The 16,774-nt window shown below is 42.9% G+C and overlaps 1 protein-coding gene across 1 annotated transcript in view; it reads left to right on the top strand.

Annotated features, from left to right (window-relative positions):
• The window catches only part of OTOG (otogelin), a 168,740-nt gene that overhangs the window by 121,511 nt on the left and 30,455 nt on the right, over positions 1-16,774 (top strand). Inside the window, exons 40-42 of the mRNA XM_050955788.1 lie at positions 3,027-3,210; positions 7,272-7,492; positions 15,108-15,246. Of these exons, the coding sequence (XP_050811745.1) occupies positions 3,027-3,210; positions 7,272-7,492; positions 15,108-15,246 (544 nt within the window). The remainder of the gene's footprint in view (positions 1-3,026; positions 3,211-7,271; positions 7,493-15,107; positions 15,247-16,774) is intronic.

Genomic DNA, 16,774 nt, shown 5'->3' with positions numbered 1-16,774 from the left:
ATGATTTGATGTTCTCTTCCAGATCATTGATAAAAATGTTAACTATAGTAGGGCCAAGAATTGATCCCCACAGGACCGCACTGGAAACAGACCCACTTGATGATAAATTGCCGTTTACATTTATATTTTGAGACCTATGACTTAGCCAGCTTTTAATGCATTTAATGTGTGCCATGTAAATTTTGTATTGTTTTAGTTTTTTAACCAAAATGTCATGAAGTACCAAGTCAAATGCCTTACGGAAGTCCAAATATAGTATGTCAATGCTATTATATTTATCAACAAAACTGGTAATTTCATGGGGGAAAAACATGTCAAGTTAGTCTGACAGCATCTATTTTTCAAAAACCCATGCTGATTTTCTAAATTATATTATCTTCCTTTAGTTTTTGACTAATCAGGTCCCATATCAGCTGCTCCATTATCTTGCCTGGGATTCATGTCAGACCGACAGGCCTAAAATTACCTGGATCATCCCGTTTACATTTTTAAAAAACATTGGCGCAGCATTAGTTTTTCTCCGGTCTTCTGGAACTTCCTCGGTGCTCCAAGACATATTGAAAATCAGTGTTATTGGTCCAGCGAGCTCCTCAGCCAGCTCTTTTAAATCACTTTGATGCAAGTTATCTGGGCCTACTGATTTAAAAATGCCTAACTAATTGCTTCTGTTTAATATCCTCCAGAGATATGAGTGGGATGGAAAGAGTGTTCTCACCATATGATGAGACTATATATCATCTCTGTTTCCTCTAATACAGAATAGAAATATTTATTGAAACATTTCTGCATTTTTGCATTATTATTAATAATTCTGCCTTTTCCATGTAATAATGGACCAATATCATTGTTAAGATTCTTTTTTCTTCCTAATATATTTTTATAAATTCCTATTCTCCTGAACTCTGCTGGCGATAGCTTTCTCTTTCTGTCCCTTAGCTTCCCTTATCAATTTCTACAATTCCTAACTTTTGATTTATATTAATTACTATCAATCCCCACTTTCCTCTATTTGTTGTAAATGATTTATTTATTTGTTACCTTCACTTCTGTAAACCATGTTGTTTTTTTTTTAGCCAGCACAAGCTTCCTCAATTGTGGGATTATGGCTTTTTGGGCATTCATACCAGTCTTTGATGTGTCTTTTGAAGGATTTCTACTGCCCCTGACTGGCTTTCTGTGGTTGGCTCTTGATCAGGAGAGTTCTTGGCCCCTGGCCTCTAATTAGCGGTCTGCTTCAGTCTCTTTGCCTCTCTGGAGGCAGCCTAGTGCAGGGCTGTTACCCTTTCACTGTCCCAGACCTTTCTATCTCACGTTCCTTCTCTGAGATCTCTCTTCTTATAGCAGGCTTTGTTTTCCCTATTAGTTGCAGCTGTGGGTGCCTGCCTCCATGACAGGAAGTTGGCGGGGGGGGGGAGTCAAGCTTCTTGCCTGTAAGCAGGAGAAGGTCTCTTCCCCCTTCTGACTCTGCTCAGCATGAGGTTTGTAGACCCCATTACAGGCATCTGATAAAGTGTCCTTAAATGTTTCCCAATTATCATTCACATTTTTCTGTTTAAAGTCTTCCTTCCAGCTGATTTGGCTCAGAATTGTTTTTACCTTTGTGAAATTGGCCCAATTAAACCACCAAGTGTATATATATTATGGTTCTAGACTTTATTCTGCTTGCACATTATAAATGTGATCAAGTCATGATCACTTGCACCTAAGCTACCATTAACTTTTAGTTCTGTGATCAGTTCCTCTTTTTCTGTTAGGAGAAGGTCTACTAATATAGTTCCCCCATGCTGGCTGCAACACTTTTGGAGTTAGGAAATTGTCATCTGTAATGTTTAGAAATCCCCAGGATGTTTTAGTACTGGCAGCATGAGCACCCCAAGCATATGTTGTTCAAACTGAAGTCTTCCATGATCACAGTTTTTTTTTCTCCTACACATTATAGATAGCAGTGTAAGGTGCATAATAAACCTGTTATATACTGTTTTAATTATTAACATTATACATTGTCAGAAATTTTCCGGTGCCTCCAAATAGGGATTACACACTTGCTCATTGGTTTTTTTTCTCTGCATGCACAATGGAGTTTGTACAATACTAAAAGTTTGAAATTTGAGAAAGTAACTCATAAAATTGAAACAACAGATTGAAATGGGTGAGTCCATTTGTGATCCAGAGCACACAACAAATAAGTCATGAATCTTTAGTAAGGCTCTTAATTCATTCATGTATCCTGTACAATGCTTCACATTTACAATCATGCTGGACATACCTCACTGTCCTGGGGGTACCCTTATAGCTCCAATCATCTCCCCTTAAAGAGAAGTGTTTGAGAAATTTTGAATAGATTTATTTCATTTAGAAACAATTTATCTATCATTTCCCTAGTTTTGTTCTTATTACAGAAAGTATTTCCATAAAACCATAGCTTTTTATTATCTCAAATGTTCAGTTCTTCCAGTAGTTTGATCCTAGATGAGTGATCCCCCTTAGTGATAGGATGGTCATTTCAATAGCAACTAACTGAGAGCTTTTTTTTCTTGTGTGTATATATTCAAAGTATATTTTTAAAAAGAAGAAACCCAGTTGTGACTCACCCTATACTACAGACAAATATGTTGCCAGTGTTGTATGAAGAAATCGTAAGGATAGTCTCAAACGATCAGTGACTTAAAAGTTGTTTGAAAAGAATCAAATGTTTTCATTTTAGCCCCCTCATCGAGTGCTTTTGTACAAATGATCAAAGTTTGTTATGGCAACAGCTGAGTTTTGCATGATAGAAGAGTTGACTAGGTTTTGCATGCCTGTCTCTTGAAACCATAATTTGGGCTAGGCTGGTTCAAAAGTCAGACCATGTTCACAGGGCATTTTGGAAAACCTGGAATGTGTTTCCAATGAATAACAAAACCAATTCATGTTTCATTCCAAAAGTTTCATGGACATATAGTGATCACATAAAGTAGAAGAATAGCTTCCAGTATAATGAGATGTTCAGATTACTGCTGTGCCTTTGTTTATACCATCTTTTTTAGATAACTGTAAATTCAAGATATGCCTGGCCTACAGTTAGAAAATATGGATTTAAAATTGAAGACACTGGCTTCATGTATGTAATTGAAACACCAACAAATATCAGGATTCAGTGGTTTCACAGCACTGGTATGGTGATCATAGAGTCAAATACAACCAATGAACCAAAAGTCTTGGGACTATGTGGTAAGTAGAGAGTACTGTAAGCACTCAAATGTTCAAATGCTTTGCTGAAGAAGGGAGAAGCTTTTTCCTGGTTACGAATAATATCTTGAGCAGGTTCAGGCTTACACGTGTCAGTATGGAACCTAAAAGGATGATCATAGAACAATGTAGATAGTTGTGAATGTTTAAATAGTGTAAATATAGAACTGTTGTTAACCATGTTAATTGTTGAAATGCTAATTTGATGCCCAGCTGTTGAAGTGCAGTTATTTTTTTCTTGGAATTATGCCTTTGGATTTAGGCTATTTGAATCACAGGCACAAACACTGAAGTAATGTCCAGATAGACAGCCTACTCATAAGGATGAAATGTGTCTTACATTATGCCACCCTTGGTGTCAAATAAGGTCATTAATAGATTTAGTGTTTGCTATCCATCAGATAGGAAATACAATCTGCTGTTTTCACTTTCCAAAGGTCTGTATTTATTTAATGGGAGGGATAGTAATAGCTATTAACTTCATAGAAGCAGTCTACATTGATCTTGTTGCTGAATTAGTTCAGAGGTGTGTGTGTGTATGTGTATGCTAATATCTTTTAAATTATGATCACTGTTAGGTTTCTATGGTATGTACACATGGTTTCATTGTTTCTGGAAGTTGTATGGATGAGATGTTAGGTCTATAGTGCTATATTCATTGATATAAATCTCCACACTGACATTTGAATTATCCCCTGCTGTAAAGTGGAGCTTGAAATCAGGAATACAAAGTTCATCATTACTCTATCTTGCCAATTTCAGAAAGGGCACATATGTGTAGCACAGTATCAAATACCAGTGATAGCTCAGTCAAGTTCCATGTCCCACAGACAGTAACATGTCCCAGAGAAGGAGAGCTTGAAATTAATATCAGTATAAAATTGATTATTATGTTCACTTTATTCTGAGCTTTTTTCTTTTTTTTTCTGACTTAGTCCTAATCCTTTTTAATGTCCATCTCATGTAGAATAAACAGAATCAAGAAGATAAAGATAAAATGTTTCGTTAAGCCTAGGATTATATTTAGCCTGCAGGATTTCTTTGTTTAACTAGCCCGAGTGCTATCTCAGAGAGAATCCTGGAACTCAATAATACATTTCCAATGCACATTACCTGTTAACAATGTTACAAGACATGTGTGTGTTCTTTCTAGGCTGGTGCATCAAGCCCTTCTTCTGCAGAGGATTGCTCCGTATTTTCTTGGCAGATTTGCCCCTATGGCTCTTAATTTCTCCACTTTACCCACATGAGGGAGCTATTTGGTGCTCCTGCTTGGTGGCAACAAGTGTCTTTCTTGGAACAAGCTCTAGCATAGACAATAGGGAATTGGCCAATAGGGGGCTCAGGTAGAGAACCCTCTGCCCCTCCCCCCAAAAAAAATGGTAGCTGTTGAGGCATCATGGGTTTGGGGAGGATCATGAGGGTCATTGCCTGAAGGAGACAGGAAGATAAAGGGAACTTGGGTGCCTGAGTAGGAGCCTTTCAATAACATGTGTTTCAGAATTGGAGGGGTCACAATGGAATGAGCTGCCCCCATACCGTAATTTCCTAGGAGGGAAGATCTTTCGGTCTGTTTGCTGCTGAAAGCTGCATTTCCAATACTACTTTGGGAGCAGGGAGACTACACCCCAACACTGGATACAGAGGACCCACTTTTATTCCTGACCCTCTCAAACACAGACTGCTGGCTGTGGGATGAGGGGCTAGGCTGAGTCTGATTTACACTAGTGTTTCATAGCCACACAGCCTGGCTAGGCTGCAGAATTGTGATGAAACGAAATGCCTACTGAGCACCTCAGTCTGGCTTCAGCCTTTTGTTTGATAAATCTTTTTTACAGTGGGAGTTACTCCTCACCTGTGCAAGATATGAAGGTGGGAGAGACTTGCAACAGTCCTGTGGAAAGTAACTCTTTGTGAGTCTCATCATATTCATCCCATTTTGTTTCATAAACTCCATCTCCTCACAAGGCCTCTTTATGCTGACAAAAGCATGAGCCAGAAATAAGTTTCCCCTATGAACTATTTGCAGCTTCCAAAAGATTTCTTCTCTCCAAAGGCCTGTGCTTACCAATGAAATCAATAGGTGTTTTGCCAGTGGCTTCAATGGGAGAAGAATCTGGCCCCATGTATGGGTGAAAAATGATAAAATCGAGCCAATTCTCCTTTCACTGAGAAAGGATTAGATCCCTCTTCAATTACTGGACAAATATCTTTGGAACTAGTCCATATAAGTACAGAGACTGTGAGAAAAAGGAACTTTCTAAAATCCCTTTGCAACAAACAGTGCTTCCTAGAAAAATGGGATAGTGGATTTGTCCATCATGTTGCTTTTACAGTTGACGGCCCCAAAAATAGCTTCCAGAGGTGATTGATGGAGCACCCCGCTACTTTACATTGACCAGATGTCTTGCCATAATCTTTCCTGCCTTGCCACAATATTGCCCCGTTCCAAGATCTTTCAAGGTTCACAACTATTTTAGTTTAAAACAGAGATGAAATGTGATGCTGCTTTCTGAGCAATGAATGTAGAAAAGACTGGTTCTTTTCAGCTGAGGATTGATATTAATGTCTCTCTGGGTGCCAAAAGCTACACTTCAATATGCTATCTCTTAAGTCTATAGGTGTTCAACTCAGCCCACAGGTAGCAGCATGTTTGGGTGTGTATGTGTGAAAAACTTAATACAGTGTCAGATAAGTACGTCTAGACATTTCACGGGAACTCCTTCTTATATCACAATGACATTTACCCTTTTTGCATTGTTGGTTAAACGAAGAGCTGCTTCTATGTCCTTTTAATTTTTTTAATGAATTTTTGTTTAGTGCTTGTGAAACTGAGTGCTCAGAGCATGGGCAGTCACTCTCTGAGCTGCCCTAAACAGCTCTTCCAATGGATTAGTGCATCCCTCCCTTCAATCTTCATGCCATTCCAGATGTGAGTCTCTCCTGAGCAGAGACTACCAGTTATACCAGTTGATGTTGAGGATGGATGGTTTATTCTATAGGCAGATGCCCCTGTTGGGCTACAGTACATTATGGCAAACTGGACAGACTGTGGAGGGCTCCTCCTCTTTCACCTTTACGCAGAGGCTGACAAAATGCATGGGGCTGTGGGATGTTAGTCCCAGCTCTCTACTAACATCCTTATGGAAGTTCTCACGTGCGTGGCAATAGAGTTAACTGCCAGCAAATGGTGGTAGAGTTCACTGGCTGCAGAGCAGGGTACATGTTCCACCTTCTGTGTGGGTGGTGACATAATTCCTGCTCTGAAGTCCATGCCAGGAGCATCCATGAGGAATTCTTTTAGTACTTCATAGAGGTTTGTGAGATTATATACATCAAAGATTTTGAGGCACAAAGTTATGATGTTAATGGGGGCCATATTAAGTTCCTTAGTACCTAAGAACTCATAGGTAGAGAATTCCTTCTGGAGGCTCTAGATGCAATACATCTGCTTTCACCCACCTTTGGTACAAAGAGCAGAATTCTGCCTTCTCTTACTTTGTGCCCCTTCTTTCTTCCATCTTTTACATTTCAAAAATAATATTTCTTTTCCTTAGTTTCACTTTGCTTAACTTGTTTGTGGATGAATAGTTGTGCATTTTGGTCTTACTAGTAATCTGCCACATTTTATTAGACTCTGATACTAATATATGCTGTGTATATAGTTCAATACTTGGGGTATGTCAACAATGTTATAAATGACCCACAGCAATGAGTCTTAGAGCCCCCGTCTTGACTTGGGCTTGTAGGCTCAGGTTGCTGGGCTATAAAATTGCAGGGTAGACGTTTGGGCTCAGACTGGAGCCCAAGATCTGAGACTTTTCCCCGCGTGGAAGCCTGAGCCCTGTGAGCCTGAGTCAGCTGACCTGGGCCAGCCATGGCAGAGCTGCATGTCTTTTACTGAGTGTAGACAAACCCTGTGCTTATTGATTTTAATCAGAAAAGCTAGTTAATTTATTTGAACTTCAGTTATGCATCAAGATAAAAAGATGCACAACCCACAGCAGTGCTAACATATTGTTTACTATGATGATCATATGCAGGTTTCTGTGATGGAAGCTCAGCAAATGACCTGATGCTACCCAACAGAACAGTTTTAAGCAAAACTGATGCTTCATCGAAATTTATAGACAGCTGGCAGGTGCCAAGCACATTAAAGTATGTTGGAGAAGACAGGCACCAGGAAACGAATTGTTCAGTCATGGACTGTTCCAGATGTTTCAGCTTGGTGTTGAACCAGACCTTCAGTAGCTGTCATCCTTATGTACGTTAATTATTTCAGAGGTTTACTGTATTAGAGATTTAATTTTAATAGATTTTTATTTATTTGATATGTTTTTAATGTAGCTAAATGCAATAATGCATCATAAATTTCATGAGCGACATCTGTGCATCCTGTTATAGCTTTACATTTGTTGTTGAAAATTAACTGAAGAATAGAGCTGATCAGTATGAGACTTGCATTACAGCAGCTAACATTCAAAATCGGTGGCTGCCATATTGGTTTAATATGAATAATACAATTTTATTTGAAAGTGACCCCAGTAAAGGCACTCATGTTTCTGCATCATATAAGAGAAAAACAGTCCACTTAAAATCAAACAGACGACAGTAGATGACGAAAAGGGCTGGAAAGGTATGAGAGGGAAAGACAATAAGGCCTGGTCTACACTACACGTTTATACTGATTTTAGCAGCATTAAACCGATTTAACGCTGCACCCGTCCACACAACGAGGCCCTTTATATCGATATAAAGGGCTCTTTAAACCGGTTTCTGTACTCCTCCCCGACGAGAGGAGTAGCACTGAAATCGGTATTACCATATCGGATTAGGGTTAGTGTGGCTGCAAATTGATGGTATTGGCCTCCGGGCGGTATCCCACAGTGCACCATTGTGACCGCTCTGGACAGCAATCTGAACTCGAAGGCACTGGCCAGGTAGACAGGAAAAGCCCCGTGAAGTTTTGAATTTCATTTCCTGTTTGGCCAGTGTGGAGAGCTCACCAGCACAGGTGACCACGCAGAGCTCATCAGCACAGGTAACAGTGCAGTCTCCTGAGAACTGAAAAAGAGCTCCAGCATGGACCGCACGGGAGGTACTGGATCTGATCGCAATATGAGGAGAGGATTCCATGCTAACAGAACTCCATTCCAAAAGACGAAATGAAAAAACATTTGAAAAAATTTCCAAGGCTATGATGGAGAAAGGCCACACCAGGGACTCAGTGCAGTGCAGAGTGAAAGTTAAGGAGCTCAGACAAGCCTAGCAGAAAACCAAAGAAGCAAATGGAAGGTCCGGGGCAGGGCCGAAAACATTCCGCTTCTACGCTGAGCTGCATGCAATTCTAGGAGGGTCCACCACCAGTTCCCCACCCCTGTCCGTGGATTCCGAGGTGGGGGTGGTAATCTCAGCCATGGCTGAGGATTCTGCGGACGGGGAAGATGAGGAGGAGGAGGAGGAAGAGGAGGACGAGCTTGCAGAGAGCACACAGCACTCCGTTCTCCCCAACATCCAGGAGCTTTTTCTCACCCAGACGAAATTACCCTCCCAGCCCTCCCAAGCCAGTAGCCCAGACAACGAAGCCATGGAAGAGACCTCTGGTGAGTGTACCTTTGTAAATATAAAACATGGTTTAAAAGCAAGCGTTTTTTAATGATTGATTTGCCCTGAGGACTTGGGATGCATTTGCGGCCAGTACAGTTATTGGAAAAGTTTGATAACATGTCTGGGGATGGAGCAGAAATCCTCCAGGGACATCTCCATGAAGCTGTCCTGGAGGTACTCTAAAAAGCCTTTGCAGAAGGTTTCTGGGCAAGGCAGCCTTATTCCGTCCACCATGGTAGGACACTTGACCACGCCATGCATGTAGCAAGTAATCTGGTATCATTGCATGACAAAGCCTAACTGCGTATGGTCCCGGTGGTTGCTGGCATTCAAGCAACATCCATTCTTTATCTCGCTGTGTTATCCTCAGGAGAGTGATATAGTTCATGGTAACCTGATTGAAATTCAGGAATTTAATTAAGGGGACAGAGATGGCCATTCCTACTGGGCTGTTTGCCTGTTGCTTAAAAGAAATCCTTCCTTGCAGGTAGCCAAGTGGGGGGAAGGGAGGAGGGGTAACGGCACTTAGCTTTTTTGCGTTTTGCTAGCAGGGATCTTCCCTGCTACCAGCCATGCAGTAGGTGGGGAAGGAGGGCAATTAGCAGTGATCTTCCATGATACCAGTCATACGGTGTGGGGAGGGGTAAAGCGATCATTCCAGAGAATTGGATGGGGGCGTGGTTTCTGCTGCTGCATGTTAACAGGAAAGAAGCAGCACTGAACAGGCTTTGCTTGGTATTTGGGAAAGGAGGGTACTGTGTATATGAAGGCTGCAGAAGCCGAAAGACAATGGCTTACCATGGCTGCGTGCAAGCTGAATTCTGCTGTCTGGACCTGCGTCTGTGAGATCTCTAACACCAGAGCCGCAGGCACTCAATATTAAGATGCAAAATGCGACCTTGCAGTGAAATCATATGTGCTATGTAAGGTGAATAGTGTTCACTGTGAAAGAGTATAACCATTGTTCTGTAAAATGTATCTTTTTAAATACTTCTCTCCCTTTTTTACCTCCCTCATGCAGCTGCAAATTTTTCAAGCCTCCCTACTCCATCCCGAAGGCTATCTCAGATAAGGTGGAGGAAAAAAAAGACGTGAGATGAAATGTTCTCGGAAATCATGGAAGTAACCCGCAATGAAAGAACTCATCTGAATGAGTGGAAGGACATGATATCAAATTACAGGAAAAATGCCAGTGAACGTGAGGACAGGAGGGACCAACGTGAGGAGAGGAGAGATGCTCGAGATGAGAGGTGGCGGCAGGAAGATCAGCGGCGGCGGGATGCAACGCTGGGGCTGCTGCGTGATCAAACTGACATCCTCAGAGGTCTGGTGGAGCTTCAGGAACAGCAGCAGGGTCACAGAGTGCCGCTGCAGCCCCTGTGTAACCACACTCACCCCTCACCATGTTGCATATCTTCCTCACCCAGACGTGTAAGAACGCTTGGGGGAAGGCTTCGTGCACCTGCCCACTCCACTCCACCCCGGTGGACAGCCCAACCAAAAGGCTGTCATTACTTTGAAATATTTTTAGTGGCCTTTTCCTTCCCTCCTATCCTCCTCCCAAACCACACCTGGGATACCTTGTCAGTTCTCTCCCTCTTTTTATAATGACTTTTTAATAAAGAATACATGATTTTTAAATGATAGTAACTTTATTTCCTTAAGCAAGCTGTAATCGAAGGAGAGAGTGAGTTGCTTACAGGGAATGAGTCAATCAAGGGGGGGATCATCAAGGGGAAACAAACACAACAGTCACACCATACCCTGGCCCGTAATAAAACTCGTTTTCAAAGCTTCTCTGATGCGCACCGCTTCGTGGTGTGCTCTTCTAATTGCCCTGATGTCTGGCTGCACGTAATCAGCGGCCAGGTGATTTGCCTCAGCCTCCCACCCCACCATAAAGGTCCCCCTTACTCTCACAGAGATTGTGGAGCACACAGCAAGCAGCAATAACAATGGGGACATTGGTTTGGCTGAGGTCTGACCGAGTCAGCAGTGTGCGCCAGCGCACCTTTAAACGGCCAAATGCACATTCTACCACCATTCTGCACTTGCTCAGCCTGTAGTTGAACAGCTCCTGACTACTGTCCAGGCTGCCTGTGTATGGCTTCATGAGCCATGGCATCAAGGAGTAGGCTGGGTCCCCCAGGATAACTACAGGCATTTCAACATCCCCAACTGTTATTTTCTGGTCTGGGAAGTAATTTCCTTACTGCAGCTGTTTAAACAGAGTAGTGTTCCTGGAGATGCAAGCGTCATGAACCCTTCCTGGCCATCCCACGTGGATGTTGGTGAAACGTCCCTTGTGATCCACCAGTGCTTGCAGCACCATTGAAAAGTACCCCTTGCAGTTTATGTACTGGCTGCCCTGGTGCTCCAGTGCCAAGATAGGGATATGGGTTCCATCTATTGCCCTCCCACCAGTTAGGGAATCCCATTTCAGCAAAGCCATCCACTATGACCTGCACATTTCCCAGAGTCACAGCCTTTCGTAGCAGCAGCTTAATGATTGCTTTGGCTACTTGCATCACAGCAGCCCCCACAGTAGATTTTCCCACTCCAAATTGATTCCTGACTGACCGGTAGCTGTCTGGTGTTGCAAGCTTCCAGAGGGCTATTGCCACTCCCTTCTCAACTGTGAGGGCTGCTCTCATCTTGGTATTATGGCGTTTCAGGGCAGGTGAAAGCAAGTCACAAAATTCCATGAAAGTGCCCTTACGCATGCGAAAGTTTCACAGCCACTGGGAATCGTCCCAAACCTGCAAAACTATGTGGTCCCACCAGTCTGTGCTTGTTTCCTGGGCCCAAAATCGGCATTCAATGGTAGAACCTGCCCCATTACCAGCAGGCTCTCCAAAGCGCAGGGGCCTGCGGTTTGAGATAATTCTGTGTTGATGTCCTCATTACTCTCGTCACCGCTCTGCCATAGCCGCCACCTCCTTGCCTGGCTTTGCAGGTCCTGGTTCAGCATAGACTGCACGAGAATGCACGAGGTGTTTACAACGTCCACGATTGCGGTCTTGATTTGAGCAAGGTCCATGCTTGCTGTGCTATGGTGTTTGCACAGTTCACCCAGGAAAAAAGACGCGAAACGGTTGTCTGCTGCTTTCACGGAGGGAGGGGTGAGGCTGTACCCAGAACCACCTGCGACAATGTTTTTTGCCCCATCAGGCACTGGGTCTCAACCCAGAATTCCAAGGGGCGGGGGAGACTGCGGGAACTGTGGGATAGCTATGGGATAGCTACCCACAGTGCAACGCTCTGGAAATCGATGCTAGCCTCGGTACGTGGACGCACACCGCCGAATTAATGTGCTTAGTGTGGCCGCGTGCACTAGACTTTATACAATCTGTTTTACAAAGCCCGTTTATGTAAAATCGGAATAATCCCGTAGTGTAGACGTACCCTAAGTGTGGGTCCTATAATGGTGATTCTAAGAATACAATATGTAACCCTTCTGCCCCTCTGAGTTGGCAGCAACAAGGGCCGAGTTCAGTATCCAGGGGTTCCGTTTCAGTAACACAATGCCAAATCAGCTCGAGCCCCCACACAGTGACCTGGGAAAATCTTACACACACCCCTAGGTGCCTCGAAGAGGCAATGCTTCCCCTCTCGCAAGCACAGAGTCTTGGTGTAGCAGAAAAGGTTTAATTACATGAGATTAACAACAAGCACTAAATTGGGAAAGCACCTCAACTAGAGTTCCTAGACCAAACCATGAGCAAAGACCTACCCCAGGAAATTGGGCCGTGTCCTTTTCCCTGGGCTCTTGAGTCCAGCAACCCCCAAATCACCCACAGTCTCAAAAGTCCCACAATCCAAAAGTCTCTGTCCTGAGTCAGTGCAGCCCCAAAGTTCGAGAGTCTATCTGCAGAGGTCCTTCCCCCCAGCCTGGGTAGAAAGGGGCACCTTAAGTGATCCGGGGCCAACTGCCCTGCCTCTCCGTGGGGTTCTGCTTCCGCCTTCTCCACGACCTGCTCCACTTTACCAGCCACTCCACTCTGCTTCTCCAGCCGTCCTCACAAACTGCTCCTCTCCGCCAGCCGCTCTGCTCCACCAGCTGTCCCGTGAGCTGCTCCAGTTGTCCCCACAAACTGCTCAGCTCCGCTCACTCTGTGGGCCGCTCCACCTGTCCCACAGCTACTCCGCTCTGCCAGCCGCTCTGCTCCACCAGCTGTCCCGTGATCCGCTCCAGCCGTCCCCACAAACCGCTCCAGTCCACTCTGCCAGTTGCTCTGTTCTGCAGTATAGCTTCAGGCTCCCCCACTAGTTAGCACAGTACTCAGTGCTCTCAGCTCATAATTCCAGCTCTTTCGTGATTTCAACTTTTAGTGATCTCAGCTCATAGTAGGGGTGCCCCAGTGCTAGTGCACCATTAGCCCAAAGCGAGTTCAGCTCAGTAACCTGTATCTAGATTCTTAAGGGAATAAAAAATCAACTCTGACCTTCCACAGTGGAGAGAGATGTGGGTGGAACTGGTGTTTCTGGCTCCACAAGGAGCCTATACCACCAGGCACAGATACCTGTCCCCAGTCTCTCTCAATTCACTGGGTTTTGGAACCCATGTCCCTTGTCTAGCAAGTACCACCCAACTGAGGTTGAGTCATTTCTGTCACAAAGCAGTCCCACAGCTCGGCAGCCTGGGCTGGGGTAGGCATGCCTATGCAAATACACTCTCTGAAGTTCTTTCCACCAGATGTCAGGGTAGAGCTCATCCTAACTCTGCTTACAAATATATATAGACAAAGGAAAAAAAGTTTGAAGTTCAAATAGGTCTCAGATGTAGCCAGCGGTTAAGCTTTAATGGGTTTTAAAGACCAACATTGACAATTTTGTGTAGATTTGTGGATCACTTCTGATTGCATATAGGAGCTGAGCAATGCATATCAATGTAATGGAGGGGAATTTCACACCCAATTTACTGATTGCACAGAGAGTGAAATATGCTCATGATGGTTTATATTCCTTTTGACTGAGCTGCAGGCCATGGACAAGCATAATAATCAATACTCTTGGTCAAGGTGGCATGTAAAGTGGTCATGGGATACATAATGACATAAGGTACAATTTTCCCAGTCACTTAAGTCCCATTTTCAAAACTGATTTAGGAGCCTAAGTCTTAGTGACTTTCAATGAGACTTAGAGTTCTAAGTGAAAATGGGACATAGATGCTTTTAAAAATGTTACCTATACAAACTATGCAATTTAAACACTTTTATGACACATCCAGCACTTAGAGCAACCTGAGCTTTCCATTCCACCTTGGCTGAGCATTCCTCAATGGGAGCTAAGGAGCCTTGTTGTAGGAACAAACCTATGAGGTGCCTTCTGCCACCTCCAGGCTTTGTCTCATTTTAATGGGTGAGCCTGGTTCAATACAGTCTTACTCTACTTCTACATCTGTGAGACTCCACTGAAATCATTAGTTATGTAAAAAATTGAGTAACACAGTGGTGAATTGGATCTTGTATGCTCAAGGTTGGTATCTGAACTCCATCTGCCATCCAATCTATCTATCCCATAATAGCCTCACATGGCATCACCTTAAAGTGAATAACAAACACATAATGCACCAGTTAGACAAAAACATATTTTTGACAAACGGTGGAGGGAAATCATTTACGAGGTAGGAACATATTGGAAAACCAATGAGAGCTGTAGGTAACATGCTGGTTTGTGTCCCCAGCTGCCATTCTTTCCAACTGTCTTCTAGATTAGTCTGGATTCTCTCCCAACCATCCAAAGTAGGCATTGGAAACTTATCATTGCTTCTAGGTGTTTCTCTCTAAAGGAGACTACACCTAGATACCCTGCATTCTCACACATGAAATAGAAGCGTAATGCTAGATGAGAGGCTAAAGTGTAGATGGAAATACAGAGGGAAAAGGAAGAAAAACAGAGAGTGAGGTATTTCATGACGAGAATGATTGTGCCTCCCACTGGGAAGAATAGTATTAGTTTTTTGCCCTAAGCATCCCAAATTACTTGGTTCAGGGAAAATAAGAGTTCCCTGCATTCTTTTTACATTCAGGAACCTTCATTTTCAGATGCCCTTGAAAAATAAATCCTCTTCATTTGCTCGGGAAGGCTGGGTGCCCAATGCCTCTTCTATACCTTCAGTCCAGCCTGGCAGACCTTGTGATTTCCCTGTCACTAGCTCATATAATTGCATGAAAGTATCTCCAAAGTAGTGGAGATGTTCACCCTATTGCATCACGATATGAAGGTACATTCACTGTGCAACATTAATCCATGTTTTTATTATTTATTAGGTTCCACCTGAATTATTCTGTGACTTGTGGGTTCAAGATGTGGAATACTTTCAGAATCCTTGTGTAGCACTGGCTGCCTATGTGGCCATGTGTAACAAATTTAATATCTGCATAAAGTGGAGAAGTTCAGATTACTGCTGTAAGTACTGTGTTCTAAGGTGTATTGCATGAGGTTTCTTTAAAGCATGCGTTATCACAAATCAAAGATAATGTTTTAGTGTGGTGTGTTTATAGAAATAGATCTCATTAGCTGATCTGCTTGCTTTGCAGCATCACAATACATTTAGAATCAGAGTTCTTGCTTAATAAGTGCTCATCTGCCATGGTGATGAATGATCTATCACCTAGAATCTAGACAGATAACTAGAACAAAGACAGGTGGTAGCATGCTAAGATAGCTGCAGGAGAGAGTGAACAATGGAAAGGATTTTTTTTCTTGTTGCTCTGGAGTGATCCTCTCTGGCCCATGCTCAGATTCACACTAAAGAGCTTTGGAAAAAAACTGCACCCAGCCTTCTTTGGCTGGAGGAAGGACTGCAGCAATAAGAGGGTGTGTGGAAATAAAGGGGACTAACTGGAGAGAAGAGGATCTTGGATGAATACTTCTTCAAAAATAGTATTAAAGAATGCCTCACAGAGAAATATGGTCTGTACCTACCAGTATGAATATACATGGATTACAGCTACCATCTGTAAGTGCTGTAGATGAAGGAGTGCATGGCCCAGGAGAATAATATAATAGAAATGGAACAGGAAAAGTTCTGTGGAAAACAGTACTTTAAAATCATGACATATATGATATTTTCATATACAGTATATATGTGCATGCGCACGCGCACACACACACACACAAACAGCCACACAATATTTGGAAATCAAATAAAAAATGTTTCATACAGGCATATGTGATATCTTTGTAAATAAAAGGGACTGTTTTTTGGGGCCAGGACTTTTGAGTAAAAATACAGTCCGAGTATAGAAAACTGTGAACTACAAAGCAGATTGTAAGGTTGGTAACTTTCTCAACTGATACTGCTCTTACTCACAAATTATTATTTTACTATAGAGCTCACAAAATAAGTTTGGAAATATAGTCAAGTATTAGAAACTTGTTGAAGAGACATCACCCTCTTTTATTGTTATACCGTAGTGACCTCTGCTGGGGATACATAGTAGGCAAAAACAATGAAGTCGTCTTCATATTTTCTGGTCGCTAGATGGAGATGTGTTGTGATCCAGTTTTTAAGAGCCCAGAATCCTGTGATTATAGGGGCATGATGGATATCTCCTGTGGGGTATCATGACTATTTTTGGTAGTGATGAGCTGAGTAAGATCAACTCCCTCTTCAAACTAACCCTTAGGGTTTTTGTTTTAACTTGAGCCTTCCCCATTCCTGAGCAAGCACTCTCTTTGTAAACTGAGTTTTGACCTCCCATCATGGCCATCATTCCGGTAAGCAATTTGTGTGGGTTAGGCATCACATCGAGGGGTGTAGTGAACATGCTGCACTCTGTGCTGACCAGACTGCAGACTTGCAGGGCCTCAACACAACTTTTTAGAACTATGTCCTTTCCCCACAGCTCTCAGACCAAGAAGATGATGATCCATTTTTGGCTAACATTAGTAGCCTTGCCGTTGTAGATTCTTTAGGAAATATGTACGCATA

Source organism: Gopherus flavomarginatus, chromosome 5, assembly GCF_025201925.1.
Source record: "Gopherus flavomarginatus isolate rGopFla2 chromosome 5, rGopFla2.mat.asm, whole genome shotgun sequence".
Taxonomy (NCBI): Eukaryota; Metazoa; Chordata; order Testudines; family Testudinidae; genus Gopherus; species Gopherus flavomarginatus.
Note: the sequence above shows the minus strand (reverse complement) of the source record. Positions and strands in the feature narration are given on the sequence as shown.